Genomic DNA, 14,504 nt, shown 5'->3' with positions numbered 1-14,504 from the left:
TAAGAAGATACCATATTTAGTTTCCAGTTGTATACTCTGCCATGCATTGTACCTGAATTATTTTCATGACAAGGATTTTTTGGGAACGGCCATGATGACCAGAAAGACAAAAGTATAATCAACCATTCATATTCATGTGACATTTTTAAAGTACTAGCAGTCAGTGAAAGTTTTACATAGTGCTGGCACAGTGAAACAGTGGCAGTTGAAGGATAAAAAAGATAGGATATTGGGGAGGATTGGATTTAGTGGAGTAATGCAGTAGATTAATGACTGATGAAATTTAAGGGTTGACAGAGTGATGAGTGCCGAGTCATGAGATGGTTGAGTAATCCCTCTGGATGCTGACTAAACAAAACATGTGGGATTAAAAAACTAGCCCCAAATCTCATACATTTGGCAGAACTGCAAAACAACAAAGAAGATTGTGATTAGAATGATGATGACTTAAATTATGCTGAGAATAATTATGCTGAGGATATCAGCATAATCATTATCAACCACCTTGAAAGATGATGAAGCTGGCTAAAGTGATGATCGTGGTTATGGTGATGGATCATCATGACAGATGGAATGATATCAGGATGCCTGATGATAATCTTTTTTTGAACAAACATTTGGCAAATTCTATTCTATTCTTGCTATTTTATATTCAGTGATCCTAGATCAAAATTGATGCGGGTATGCACGCCATTGTTTTGTTTTAGTCCAACAGAATTACACACTATTTAAAGATAATAATTTGCCACTTCATTTTTATAATGAAGTCAGAAGAGCAAGCATTTATTTGGCATCAAATAGCATCTACCATTTCTAATTTGATGTTTTTCCTTCCAAAACAGAATATCACAGTGTGGCATAATTTAGTGAGTTTCCAAAGTTTGAAACAATGTGATATCAGATGGGGAGACAAAGACAATTTTATGTTACTAGAGAGTCAGAGAGATAGGACTGTTCAACAATCTTTGAGGAAGTCTTGTTTTTTAGAAGAGAGAGGGAAGCATACTGACTTGCAGTTGAGCAGGATGCAGACAGCCTCCATGACCGTCATGACTAGATCTGGGGGTTTGGTGAACACCTTGATCTCAGAGATGTCAGCCTTGTCCAAGGAACTAAGGGCTTGATTGGCTCGTTCCAAGGCTGGCAGAGCCTCATCCAGGTCTCTCTGGGCATCATCAGCTATAGCCTGGGTATCTTCAGCTTTGACCTTGGCTAAAGCCTCGTCTTCTTTCACTACTTTACGCACCTGTGGTAAGGATGTATTTTTGTGTTACACGCATGAACACACATACACTATAGCAATGAGATAAAAGCTTCATTCAGTGCTTTATAGGGAGGGACAAATTGGAGAAAAGTTAATTATATTTGTTATTTTTATTAATGAGTAATTGAATTACCTCGTCAGCACTCTCCTGGTCGACAGCCAGTTTCTCCATGAGGGCATCAACATCAATGGATTTCTGTTTCAGAACTGGCTCCAGAGCAGACAGGTCCACTTTCATTTTGTCCACTAGTTCATTGGTCTCAAGCAGCTTGGTCAGACCATTCTTCACACGGTCCCTGGCCTACATATGAACACAATCCCACATATATTTATTATGCATATTTTGCTATGTAGACATAATCTACAAAATAAGAAAAATGTGTTACAGCCACAAAGATGCTTATCACATACACATATACAGTCACCACCAGTCAGTAGCTAGTTTCTTCTTCAAAAATGTCAGGTAAAGGTTAATTATTAACACCACAAATAACAACGTATCACTTGTAGTGATAACTGCATTTTGGTGTTTAGCCTTACAAGCACTAACTGCTGTCTCTTGTCTTCGAGCATGGACAGGTAGAGATTAATGAGCTCCAGGTAGGAGGTAGGCGTGGTGTAGTATCGGCGTCTCAGCTCTGAGTAGAAGCGCTCAGCCATGTCAGTGACGCTAACATGTATCTCCACACAAAGGGCTGAAAAGCTCTGCTTCAGTTCCTCACTACCAAAGTCCACATTCTGGAAGAAGGCTTGAGAGACAGTGAGCAGCGCCTCACGGGGCCACTGGGATGGTTTAGGGGAAGAGAGGAAAAAAGAGGTAAGGTTTTCAGCAGGGGTGAGGAAATGTAGATTTGTTTTTGAGCTATTCTTTATTAAAGTGAATAAAGTGAATAAAGCGATTAAACAGAGTAGCAATACAAAGACATAAAACACTTTTCAAATGCAATAATAAAGAAATTCAATGAAGATGTAAATTACAAGCTTCTGCAACTGAATTAAAACAAAAAAAATCAGTATTTTAACAATAGACATAATTAAACGATATGACTAAAAAGCCATACACTACAATCCTGAAACAGAGCACAGATGTAGAGAATGGCAGATGAGATAGTACATATTTGCAAAACAAGTACTATAGTAACAAGTTACCATAGACTGGTTTAAGACAAGATTGATATCCTATCAAACATGTAGAGGATCACTTAAACATTTTTGTGCTTGTGCATGTCTAACAGTTTTCTATGCATAATAATTACATGATAATCATCTTCAATTTCACAGAATTAATAGACGTGGTCAAAAAATAAGAGCTATCTCAGAATACCTGTACAAACCAGTCAATGGTGCAGCAGTTGACCAGTGATGGGAACATGCGACAGCGGGACCTAAAGGCATCGCCTACGGGACTCATACACAGCACAATGTGCAGCTTCTCCCGCACACGAGAGATGAAATACTGGAATACCTGTAGGCCACACACACACACACACACACACACATGCACAAATGCAAACAAGGTTTCATTATTTCTGGATGGTTGGACTCAGTAGGCAGCGAGCATTAAATGTTGATGTTTTCCTACAGCTCGCTTGGGTACACTAACTCTATAACTGACGGCATTTGCTCAGAGACTATGGCTATTTTGGCCATGGTATTTGTGTTGTTTCTGAAATGCTATATTCTTAACATAACACTTAGTTCTTATTACCTTCTTTTAGCAACTGACAGTTTTACTCTGCAGCTTTTGATACTGATGATCTCTTGATTTTATTTGAACATCTTAAACATCAGGTGGGCATATCTGGTATAGTTTTAAATTGGTTTTGTTTAAATCTCTATGAAATAACCCTTGTGTTGCCACTGGTGTTGCCATTGGCAGTCTGCCTCAGCTCCTTGCAGTTGAGAGTCTCCTCAGGGATCAGTCCTTACTCCTTGGTTTTATCAGGGGCTTTAACCTCAAATCTGGGTCTACAAAGGTTAGCCTGGAGTCTCCACTGGTTGCCTGGCAACCTTACAGTGACGACAAGACACCAGGAAAGTAACTGTACTCCACCAAGAAATAGTCTGGCAAATAACCCCCCTTTATAACCACAATGTGTGATTTTTATGCTTCAGTTTTTTCACAAATTAAACAAATGAGATATAACATGTTAGTTAGTGAGCTTTACAGGTGCTGGTAGGCAGATTTTGTTACCTTTGGGAGAGCCAGGCTTAATGTTTTCTGCTGTTTGCAGTCTTGGCGCTAAGCTAAGCTAAGCTAAGCTAAACTAAGCTAAATTAATTGTCTCACTTTTTGCTTTTGATGGCTAACTTCCTTTTTTCTGGGTAGCTGGGTAGCTAGCTCTGGGTAGCATTAACACAGTTAATGTCCATGGATCTCAATTCACCTTCTTCCAGCATCCCATCTCACAGCAGAAATATTGATACCATTTTTGACAACACGGGTAAACAATGTCCAATCCTGTTTCCTTTGTAACATTTGATGAGATCATTTTACTTATTTTGTTGATGTTGACTGTGACAAATTAAATGAATAAATTATAGAAATTAAAGCTTTCAAAAAGCAGAACCTAAGCATACAGGTTGCGAATTTCTGCAACTTTACAACTCAATAAATTGCTCTGATAATCTTCACAGACAATCTGTTTATTTGTACATGTGGTTGATAATTTATATACCAAATTCTATTTTTACAGGTGGAAGGATTTATGTTTTATATAGTATGTGTTTGTGTCTGAGCCTACCTCATCCCTGTTCTCTTCACTGATTCCAGCCTCTTTGGCTTTAGGGCGGGTGGCAGCAAGCACTTGTTCTAGCTCATCTTTCTCAAAAAGGTTGGGTACCTCACCAGAGTTCAGCATGTTGTTGATATCCTCCAAAAATTCCTCCACCACAATCTACAACAAGTGAGAGTCGACAGATCTCAATACACTTGTATGTGTAAATCTACATGTGTACAACTTCCTGCTATTTTCACATCAGCCTAGTTCTTCCTTCGTACCTGAGTATCCGTAAAGAGGAACACCATATTTTTTCCCTCCACCCCAGCCATCCTGTATAGCCTCCTCAAGTCTTCATGAAAGCTGTCATAGTTGTAGCCTCGACTCAGCTCAATCTCGAAGCATTGGTACCCACACATGTGGGATGCCAGTCGTGTGAGAGACTGCTTGCCTGTGCCTCCCACCCCTACTAGCAGAGCATTGCCTCTCTCCTGGCGGATCATACGGGCAATCCTAGAAGATGAGATAGGCAACATCATTAACACTTGCAACAAAACAACAGGATATGTTGGGGTTACAAGAAAATTTACATATTTATAGATCGTTATTTCCATGCCAAGAATGCCGTGTATCCTTTCAGCATTTTGTCTTTGAGTAAGACACTGTAGCCTTTCATACTTTTATTGTTAAAGAAGAGATTTGTGTGGCGTGATATACCATGATAAACTACTACTTTTGCACAGATGAACAAAGACTTGGTGTACACAAGCAAATCAATTATATCAAACTCTTCTGAACATTTAAGAGACACCTTATCATCTGCAGAAACAATAATAATAACAATAATAATGCATTTTATTTATGGGCGCCTTTCAAAGCACTCAAGGGCACCTTACAAGACACAGTTAAAAACAAGCAGCGATGTATCAAGACATCATAAAATCAAACAAAGCTTTGATATACAATAAATTAATACAATAGATAGGTATAAAATCATCATCAGTGCAAACGCCAATGTGGGTTTAACCATCAGAGTAAGGATCAGACCAAATTTGCCAGTTTGAAAAGGTGTCTTTTGAGACAGGATTTGAAGGTGGAGACAGAGTCAATATTGGGTATGTCTAATGGGAGAGAGTTCCAGAGGCAAGGGGCAGAACAGCTGAGGGCTTTAGATCTCATGGTAGCCAAGAGGGCAGATAGTATAGTGAGTTGGATGGCTGAAGAGGATCTGAGAGTATGACAGGTTGTGTAGATATGAAGAAGTTGAGAGAGGTGCTACGTTATGAAGGGCCTAAAAGGTGAGAAGCAGAGTCTTGTAATCGATACAGTATTTAACAGGGAGCCAATGAAGTTGCTGAAGAACAGGAGTAATGTGATCTATGGAAGGAGTTCAGCTAATGATACAGGCAGCTGAATTCTGGACCAACTGAAGTGTATGAAGACCGAATAGGACAGAACTGCAATAGTCAATACAAGATGTAATCAAGGTGTGAATGAGAATGGTGGTGCTGTCAGGTGTAAGCGATGGGCGAAGACAATTAAACCTGCAGTGTGGAACTTTTACATATAAGTGAACATCCATTACATTCAAGCCCTTGCTAAACGAGTTCACACAATGCTGATTAACCCTATCAACGCCAGGCAAATCTTTATATTCATAGTATATGGAGTTTATAATCTGGTGTCAGGTTTGACATTCCCACACTGGCCTAGTGGACTAGAGACTTCCGCCAGCCAAGCCAGCTAACTTCCATTTAGCTCTCTGCTAACTTAAATGGGGATGAAATAATTAAATCATGCAGCTCTTCTAGACTTCCCAAATGTTATCGGACCAAATGGATCAAATTCTAGTGAAACAATAGTGAAACAACTCATTTTGTGGGGGCTGTGACGATCAAAACACTTAATCCACTGTTTGACAGTAGCAATGGAGTAGGCTAGAGCAGAACCTATGACGTAAGCATGTGTCGCCAGTGTTTTTGTAATTACTTTCACTGCCAGAAGGGGGAGAGAAAAGTCCCGCACTCCAGCTTTAATACTGCATAGGTGGACGTATGCAGACCGAGTAACATTGTTCATGTGAACTTCAAAAGATAATGTACTATCCATGACATACTGCATCTGTCATTCTATGTATTGTATCTGCTTCTATCAAATACTGAATTATAACTGCACAATTTCCAACAAGAGACAAACAGTATTACTGCACACATACAGTATTGTCACAGTTGCTGAGTACGTCAACGTGTCTCTTTCCTCACTTCACAGTTGGTACCACCTACAGCTAAAATCCATTAACCACCAACTAAGGAGTCATCTTACATAAAATCTGTCAATTCAGTGGCGCAGATTTGCATGTACACACCTAGAGACATGCTCAACGGCGTCCTGGAAGAAAACCAACTTGGTCTCCTTGCAGAAGGTCATGTTGTAATCATCAAGGTAATCCTGGAGAACAGTCTGAATCTTATTCATGTCTGTCAGATCCTCATACAGACGATCTTCTTTCTCTGCACCCACCTACAGATATATAATATGATGGAAGGCAAATGGAAGGCAGAGAAAATAAAATCTGTCAGGTATTACAGTGTAGAATCTAATATTTTCTGAACTTAACAAGCATTTTCCAAAATAAGACAGAATCTGACCTTGATGAAGTCTCCAAATATGATGGGCTGAGTCACAAAGTATGAGGGCTCCAAGCTAATACCAAAATATTTGCCTGGCAGAAAGAGAGAGAGAGTCAAAAAGAGGGGTATTCTTCAGCATGTAAAAGGAAAATAAGGGAAATGTGCAGGACTCAAACAATTTGTGCATTTTGAAAAGTGAGCCATCGGGGCTGTGTTTGTGAATTCTTACTGGCCATCTCACAGACGATGGTGTTAAAATAAGTCTTATCTTGATTGTTGATAAGTCGATCATGGAACACCCGCTGACACTCATGGCAGAAGAGACGGAAGATCTGGGTCTTATCTCTAACCTGACTCGGCTCACACTGCAGTATACCTGGACATCAAGAGAATAAAAGATGCATGGGGAGAAGGATAACTGGATGTAACTGGATTATTTTGTTTATTTTTTATCTTTCCCTGAAATGCACATAACAAATCCACAGGCGCAAAACAAGCTGAATTAATGTAAACTAAGACACAGCTTGACTGGGTAACAGTTTTCAACATTATCAAAAATGCTACAGAGCTACAACATAAAATGACAAAGGAAATAAAAATAAAATGAAATAGCTCTAATGATGAACCTTTAAATGCATGTCAGTGAGTGTGGAACTTGTTGGAGAATAGACACAGTTTCACATTAGTGTCTCTGAAAATGCTTTAGGTTATTAATGTTCCCCTCTAAGAAACCGCTTTACTTATGGTTTGTATTGAATGTATAATTCAAAACAAAACTAACCCCTGACATGGTTCCAAATTGGAGCCATATAAAGATACAGTTATGAATACATATGTAGGGAAACATAACAGAAGATGAGGTGGCATAGAGAAAGGCCACGTGAGGTCAGCAATATCAGAATATGGAAAGAGTGGGTGTAAGTTTATTACCCCTCAACAACAGTATGTATTGCTATCAGGCACTGTGTGTTTGAACAAGTAGTGTGTGGCGATGTTGAACAGGTAGTGTATGGAAAGCAGTCATAGTAGTCACTTGAGGTCATCTTTGTGCTGTAATGACGCCTGCTGGGTAAAGGGAGAGAAAGAGAGATGGAGAGAGGGGAAAAGAGGCAGAGGGAGTGATGGTGCAGACGATTTGGGGCTGAGACAGAGCTTGTAAATATTGCTAATGTGGCTTATAGAGATAAATCATAGCTGTGCTCCATGCTGTGGAGGTATAAAGATTTAGACTCCCTATCTGTCAGTCTCTTTCAGTAAAGTTTAGTTTGTGCTGTTGAGGAAGAGAGAGGGTGTATATTCTGCATGCCAAAATTTCTGAAACCCAATTAAATATACATTTCTACTACTGTCCAACGTCTGCACTGTAGTTATGACAGCTGCAACTGTTCTCTGCAGAGGCCTGGCTGTACGATTACCTCTATGTGTGAGTCTGTGTGCATCAACTAGGTCATCAACCATGTCTCACCTTGGACACACTTGGAGAGGTCCCTGAGATTGAAGACATAGTGGGACTTAGCTGGAGTGGGCAGCAGATCCACACTCAAACGGTCGTAAATCTCCACAGCTGCATCCACAATCTGTCCGGCGCAGTCCTTCACTTCTTGGGAAAACTCACTGAGGAAACCGCTCAGGATGGCCTGGAGGAAGGTTGGGAAGGAAAAGAGTATGACTTAAAAAAAATAATAGCAGCATATAATGGAAAAAATAGCAAGAGTGAGATATCATAGAGCTTTAAAGTCGTAATAGCACATGTGACAACTCATCGAGGGTCATAATTCTTTGTGTATTGATGTGTTTGTCTGTGTATGTGTGTGTCCTGACTTTGAAGATCTGTTTGAGGCTGTGCTCTGAAGGTGTGGGCAGACACAGCATGCTGAAATGGCGGATGAATCGGGGGGTCACAGGGTTGCGTCCCCCTCCTGGAGGAGCACAAGCTGCGGCGATAGTCATTTCCTGGAGGAGAGAAGGGAGGAAGAATAGGAAAGAAGGGGGGGATTGCCAAAATCAAAAAAGGAAGAAGATCAAGAAAAGTTGAACATCATGCGTCCAATCAGAAACTTCATCAAATGTTTCCAGTGAGAGGGCTGGATACACTTGGATGACCTTGTGGTGTAGCACATTATCACACACACAGTAATAATCCTGTGCTAGTTTACACAGGTATGGTTTCTCCCCAATCTATGCTTATGTGTGACTCCAACACGACACACACATATCTACACACCCAACACACATTCACACACTCAGTTACATTATAAGACATCACATGCAGTCTTAAGTACAATCAGTCTTGTGTGTGTGTGTGTTTTTGTGTGGTGGTGGTGGAGGGGGAGGGGTGTAGCACAAGTTAAACTTTATATCAATGCAGAATACAAACATGGGTCCACATTATTACCACACATACAGATGCAAACACACACAGTCACACAAGATGAATGGGCTTCTGATATAAATGGACAAACTTCATTAAAATTCCAACTAGAAAACAATTTAAGTCGATGCTGACTGTGTAAAAACAAAAATAGCTATGTCTACACTTTTTTAACTTAACAGAAAACCAATCAAACATTAAAAAGGCACTCCAATGTTTTGTGAAATATCACCAAGAGTTAGATGAGAACATCGATAATAGCAATTTAATCTGTGTCAACTACAGCTCCAGGACCGTTAAACTGAGACCGGGAGCAGGAGGAAACAGCTAGACAAGTTCTGTCTAACGTCCTTTCCAACAACTGCAACTCCAACAACAAGCCGTCTTCCTTGGAGGCTTCATTTTCTGTGTTTACATTTTTAATAATCATCCTCACAGGGGATATAAATCATCAGATAATGAAGAATAAATCATGAAATGAACTTTTCTCATAAGGGAGACCAGTAAACCTGCCCATTTCTTTTGCTACTGGTAGTGAATCCGAATGTAACTATGTACACAGAGATCTCTGACTTTACTCTGGCTTTACATAAGGCTCCACACTGTAGTTGTTTTTCATTAGACACTATGTTCATAACTTAGATTTGTGCCAAACATCAACAGACTATCCTTCCTTACACACAACGTTAAAGCTCTTTCTAGTGAGTTGCTGTTCAGGCAAATTTACGAGTCTGTTCCAAAGTCGAATCATCTCATGTTTGTCTGACGTTTGGAGGTTACCATCCCATATCACCACTGAGGGCCAAAACTGAGTTAAGCTTATGAACTTCTAAAAACGACTGAATAGCTCTGTTGCAATTCACAGGTTCATGGAACCGGCTTAGTGCCATAAGCATAATCTGAAACAGGACACACACAAGACTTCCAGATCCAAGATCCTTACAATTTGACTTTGCAAAGCACTGATCCCAGCTCTCTACCTGCTGACATCACTAAAACATTAATACGCTCCTTAAAAGTCAGATGCTCATCCAAAATAAAACATGACAGATAAAATGTGACAGCACTGTTGAACCAAGATTAAAAGTAACTACACTTCCTGCAACTATTTTTTTTGCCTGAAATGTACTATTTGAGTTTTATCCTGGCTTACCACTAGTAAGTTGCAGAAATATAAAACAAGACATTATGGCTTAATGAGCCTTAGATTATAATAGCTGAGCCCAGTATCTGCAGCTCCACAGAAATCCTTCCCTCTTGGTTACGTTGACAGCTAACTCTCCTCTAGTTCCCAAAATGTGTGAATGTTTAAATGTTCTACTTAAAATACTTAAAACTGAAGACTAAAGGGCATGTTCACTAGTCTATCTGCAGATTCATAAAAAGGGACAAACACCACATACATATCCATTAATGTCAAATGCACCATGATGATGTAGCTCATCTTATTTGTGCAAATTTGTACCTGGATCTCCTTCCAGAAGAACTTGTTTCTGTCATAGAAGCCAGAAAAGTCTTGGAACTGGCGCAGGAGCTCTATAGGTGGCTGAGAGCCATAACTGTCCAGCTTGGGCATATTCAGATCATCCACAAACACCACTAACTTCTTGTTACCAGGAGCACCTGCATAGAGGGAGAGGGAAGAGGATGAAGAGAGAGGGGCAGATAAAAAGAGTGAGAAAAGAGTTGGGAAATGATTGACAGATGGACAGAAGGTTGATACTTTGTGTAGATGGATTGAGGAAACTGGGATGTGAAGGACAAATAGATGGCTAAATGAACAGATTAACTACCTCATTCAAGGCTTTACCATGCTTCAGCCCATTAACTGCACATTTGTGCCAACTATTTTTGGCAATCAAGTTTTTAGAGAGTTTTCCCACATTGCAGTATATGAATGATTGTGTGGTAATGCAGCTGCAAGCCTTTACCCAGAATGTTTTTCCTCTTTTTCTCCAATTTGGACTCAATGATTTCTTGCGTGCGAGCGGAGGAAGTCTGAGCAGAGAAGTTGATGTAGACTGGAAGGTACCCTGCCTTTTCCTGGATACTGTTGAGAAGGCCCCGAGCCACCACTGACTGTCAGGGATAGACATGTAGAAATCAATCAGACACCAATTGCTTTTTGTCAACAAAGTTTTACAGTCTACATTGTATGAAATGCAACACCAAAAGTTAAATTTGCAAAAGCTTTTCAATAATTCTCGAGATTTTTTTGTTTTGTTAAACCGTAGCACAATAAAATATGAAAGCTCCATAGAAACCCAACACTGACAGACATTCATCATCATGGTATTTCATGTAGACAGTGCAATGACTTTTTCAACCTTTATCTTTATTGTATTCTAAATTTTAGTTTAAATTTTATTATTGATTCATTAATGTGAATTCTTAGTCTTCATTCCAATACTTTTCATTTATTTATGATCTCAGATCATTGGAATTGCCCAATTGTGCCATGGCCCCCATTGCTGCCAGCGTGCACTGTTGGCCATAGGAGACTGTAGACAACCAAGTGCTTACTCAAATTCACATGGAATCACGAGCCACCTTTTGCTGAAACATAGGATTAATCTTGAGGAAACAAGCAGGGGGTTTCTGGGTATCCAAGAGGACCTAACATTAACACTTTCATAATCTTGACGAGCATGATAAGTATCTGAAGTCCTCTGCATCCAACAAACTGAAGGCTTGAAGTAGGAAGAATTTCCAGAATAAAACTATAGATAAGAAAGCACACAGAAATTTTCTTTACAGTATCTTCTATTAAATCTTTTTAATAGGCTTATTTTCAAGGGTTTCCACTGGGATTTGTTCTGTACACTCTTTCATGTTAAATCCAATGTTAATATATCTGGTTAACATCTGGTAAATGTGCATTTTATATAATATTCACACAGTGCCCACACATGTTCACAGAAACAGAGGCATGTCTCAGGCTTAACGCACGCACAGGTGCACAAAACAACCAGAACTTGTTTTTGCAGCAACACTGTCAGTTGTATACACTGAAACACCTGGTGATGCCAGAAGCACTACTGCTGGGATCTGAGCTCAGGTTTCAGCTGTGGTGGGGCAGTGATTTTCTTCTATAAGACCCAGATGCTCCATCAAATAGTGGGCAAATAATTATCAACACAAGGTTGTATTTGGGTTCTCTGGTTAATTTAACTTTGTCCATTAGGTTATAGTGCTGCCATCCTACGCGTAGAGTGTTTGTGTTGCTACTGTATCTGTGAATCCTTACCTTCCCCACCCCAGTGCCACCAGTGAAGAGTACAGAACGTCGCACAGACAGCAGTTTCTCCATCAGATAGCCGTAGCGGACAGTGTCTGTGGTGGGAACCAGCATCTCAAAGAAAGGTTGCTCCCTGTTGTATTTAAATGAAGGGATTATCTTCTCCCATGGCTCCAGACGCTTGTAGCCAAAGTTCATGTACAAACTCCACAGGGTACCATTTTTCGGGAGCTACACAGCACATATGAATGCACAAACAGGCAGACAAATACTTTAGGAAAATTGAATGTAATACATTTCACAAAAATGCATATAAGTGCCTATATGAGACTGTGTGTCATTAGCTACAAAACTTCCTTAGAAATCAGCCACAAATTCGACTCTGTTGTTGATTGTACTTTCTGCCATGTGGTGCTTGGGAAGTTTCCTTGTGGCATGTGAATTAGAACATGTATGCCATATTTGTTTCCCTGAATCCTGCTGTTACTGATATGTGTGTGTGTGTGTGTGTGTGTGTGTGTGTGTGTGCGCATGTGTGTGCGCATGTGTGTGTGCGTGCATGTATGTACACAGTTTATATTCCCTCAAGCTTCACAGCTGGGAGTTGGCTGGAATGGCGTCATCTTACAGTAAACATACACAAAACATACACATACAGAGTTCTTTGATACAATAGTTCACATTCACAGCACACCACGAAACAACAACAACATTAGTTCTGTATGAAGAGACAGATGAACAGATGCGGGCACATGTGGCAGACTCCAGGTTTAATTATATCCTTCAACCCTTTTACCTACATACTCACTCCACCTTCAAGTGAGTCATGTTCGTACCTTCCTGTGTTCTCCCTCTGTCAGTAATACATTACCTCAATCATCTGTCACGACTTCCAGTCAAGACAAAACTCTCAAACAATTAACTTCCCATTTCCTGTTTGGCTGAAGGACTCATAATATCAGCCTCCAGCTTCCTTCATTTATTTCTCTGCACCTCATTCTTTACAAATAAAAATGATTCATTTCATTCTATTAACCCCCAATTCGTAGTTAGCTAAAGTGGGCAAGGTAGAATAATGATATGCACTATACTTTTATAACCTTGGCACAAAGCTCATCCTTTCATCTGATTTACCTTTCCAATATGTTCTTTGTATCCCACTGAAGGAATTACTAAAATGTCTGGATGTTCTTTCTTAATGTCTTCATTTCATGAGTGACTGATATCATAAAGTAGAATCTTCTTTTAGATTAGCTGTGCTCCAGCTAGATACATCCAGTGCCCACTTTGAGTGCTTTGATGTAATATATAATATGATTTAACCTTCAGGCCTTTTCACATATATCATGCTAATACCAGCAAATGTGTTGGCAAATGGATTTGACTCTCAGTCATACAGATGAGGGATAAAATATGCCACGAGTGGCAGAGAAGAGTTTTAAAAGCATCACTGGACATGTGAGGTGCAGTTGACATTTTGTCATGTATATCAGTGTCTTATCAAAGTTTGTTGAATCTGTAAATGTACCATAGAGCAAACAAAACAAAGAGTCTACAGCCATGCCAGCAGCTAGGCACAGTTGTTCTTTCAGGTAAATGCTAACATCAGGATACTAAAATGTAATAATGCTAATATACTGATCTTCAGCAGGTAACATTTACCAGGGTCACCACCTTCATTTAGCCTGTTAGCATGCCAACATATGCTAGATAGCAATAAACACAAAGTACGGCTGAGATTGATGGGAATGTCATTACTTTTGTTGGTATTTGGTCATAAACAAAGTGTTGGGCAAATTGAAATTTGACCTGAAAATTGACCTGATGATGGGGCTAGCTGAAAAGTCAGGGGATCACCAGAGTCAGTAGGCTTCATCTACTGGGTACCATGAATGTCTGAACAAACTTTCATAGCAATTCATCCAATAGTTGTTGGGATATGACTGACCAACAGACTGATGTTGCAATACATAGAGGTGTCAACATATGGTATAGCATGGCTAAAAACCTTCCATCCTGTCCATCTACCTGTGCATGTACTGTATCTGTGGCTGTGTGTACATGTATATACCTTAGCATTGCTGTTGCCTTCAAACTGCCCTCTGACGAAGGTGTCAAAAGCATCCCAGTGAGAGCTGGTCAGGTTGCCTCCTACTGCCCATAAGTAGCAAAATATGAAGGTCTGACATATTACAGCGTTGAGGTGTTTGGAATCCTGACACCAACACACATAAACACACACAAAAGAGGAAGAAGCTCAATCATTAAGTAATGGCATGGT

The 14,504-nt window shown here is 39.9% G+C and overlaps 1 protein-coding gene across 2 annotated transcripts in view; it reads right to left on the bottom strand.

The window, feature by feature from the left end:
- The window catches only part of dnah6 (dynein, axonemal, heavy chain 6), a 57,608-nt gene that overhangs the window by 21,505 nt on the left and 21,599 nt on the right, over positions 1-14,504 (bottom strand). For both annotated transcript variants that reach the window (XM_042436128.1, XM_042436135.1), the window contains exons 41-55: positions 14,295-14,438; positions 12,233-12,454; positions 10,917-11,064; positions 10,451-10,608; positions 8,436-8,567; positions 8,080-8,251; positions 6,844-6,990; positions 6,633-6,706; positions 6,350-6,504; positions 4,266-4,497; positions 4,009-4,161; positions 2,589-2,729; positions 1,805-2,047; positions 1,398-1,565; positions 1,011-1,246 (exon numbers count right to left, since the gene is read on the bottom strand). In XM_042436128.1, coding sequence (XP_042292062.1) covers positions 1,011-1,246; positions 1,398-1,565; positions 1,805-2,047; positions 2,589-2,729; positions 4,009-4,161; positions 4,266-4,497; positions 6,350-6,504; positions 6,633-6,706; positions 6,844-6,990; positions 8,080-8,251; positions 8,436-8,567; positions 10,451-10,608; positions 10,917-11,064; positions 12,233-12,454; positions 14,295-14,438 — 2,525 coding nt within the window. The remainder of the gene's footprint in view (positions 1-1,010; positions 1,247-1,397; positions 1,566-1,804; positions 2,048-2,588; positions 2,730-4,008; positions 4,162-4,265; positions 4,498-6,349; positions 6,505-6,632; positions 6,707-6,843; positions 6,991-8,079; positions 8,252-8,435; positions 8,568-10,450; positions 10,609-10,916; positions 11,065-12,232; positions 12,455-14,294; positions 14,439-14,504) is intronic.

Source organism: Thunnus maccoyii, chromosome 2 (genome assembly GCF_910596095.1).
Source record: "Thunnus maccoyii chromosome 2, fThuMac1.1, whole genome shotgun sequence".
Taxonomy (NCBI): Eukaryota; Metazoa; Chordata; class Actinopteri; order Scombriformes; family Scombridae; genus Thunnus; species Thunnus maccoyii.
This window is presented reverse-complemented; position numbering and strand designations above follow the sequence as displayed.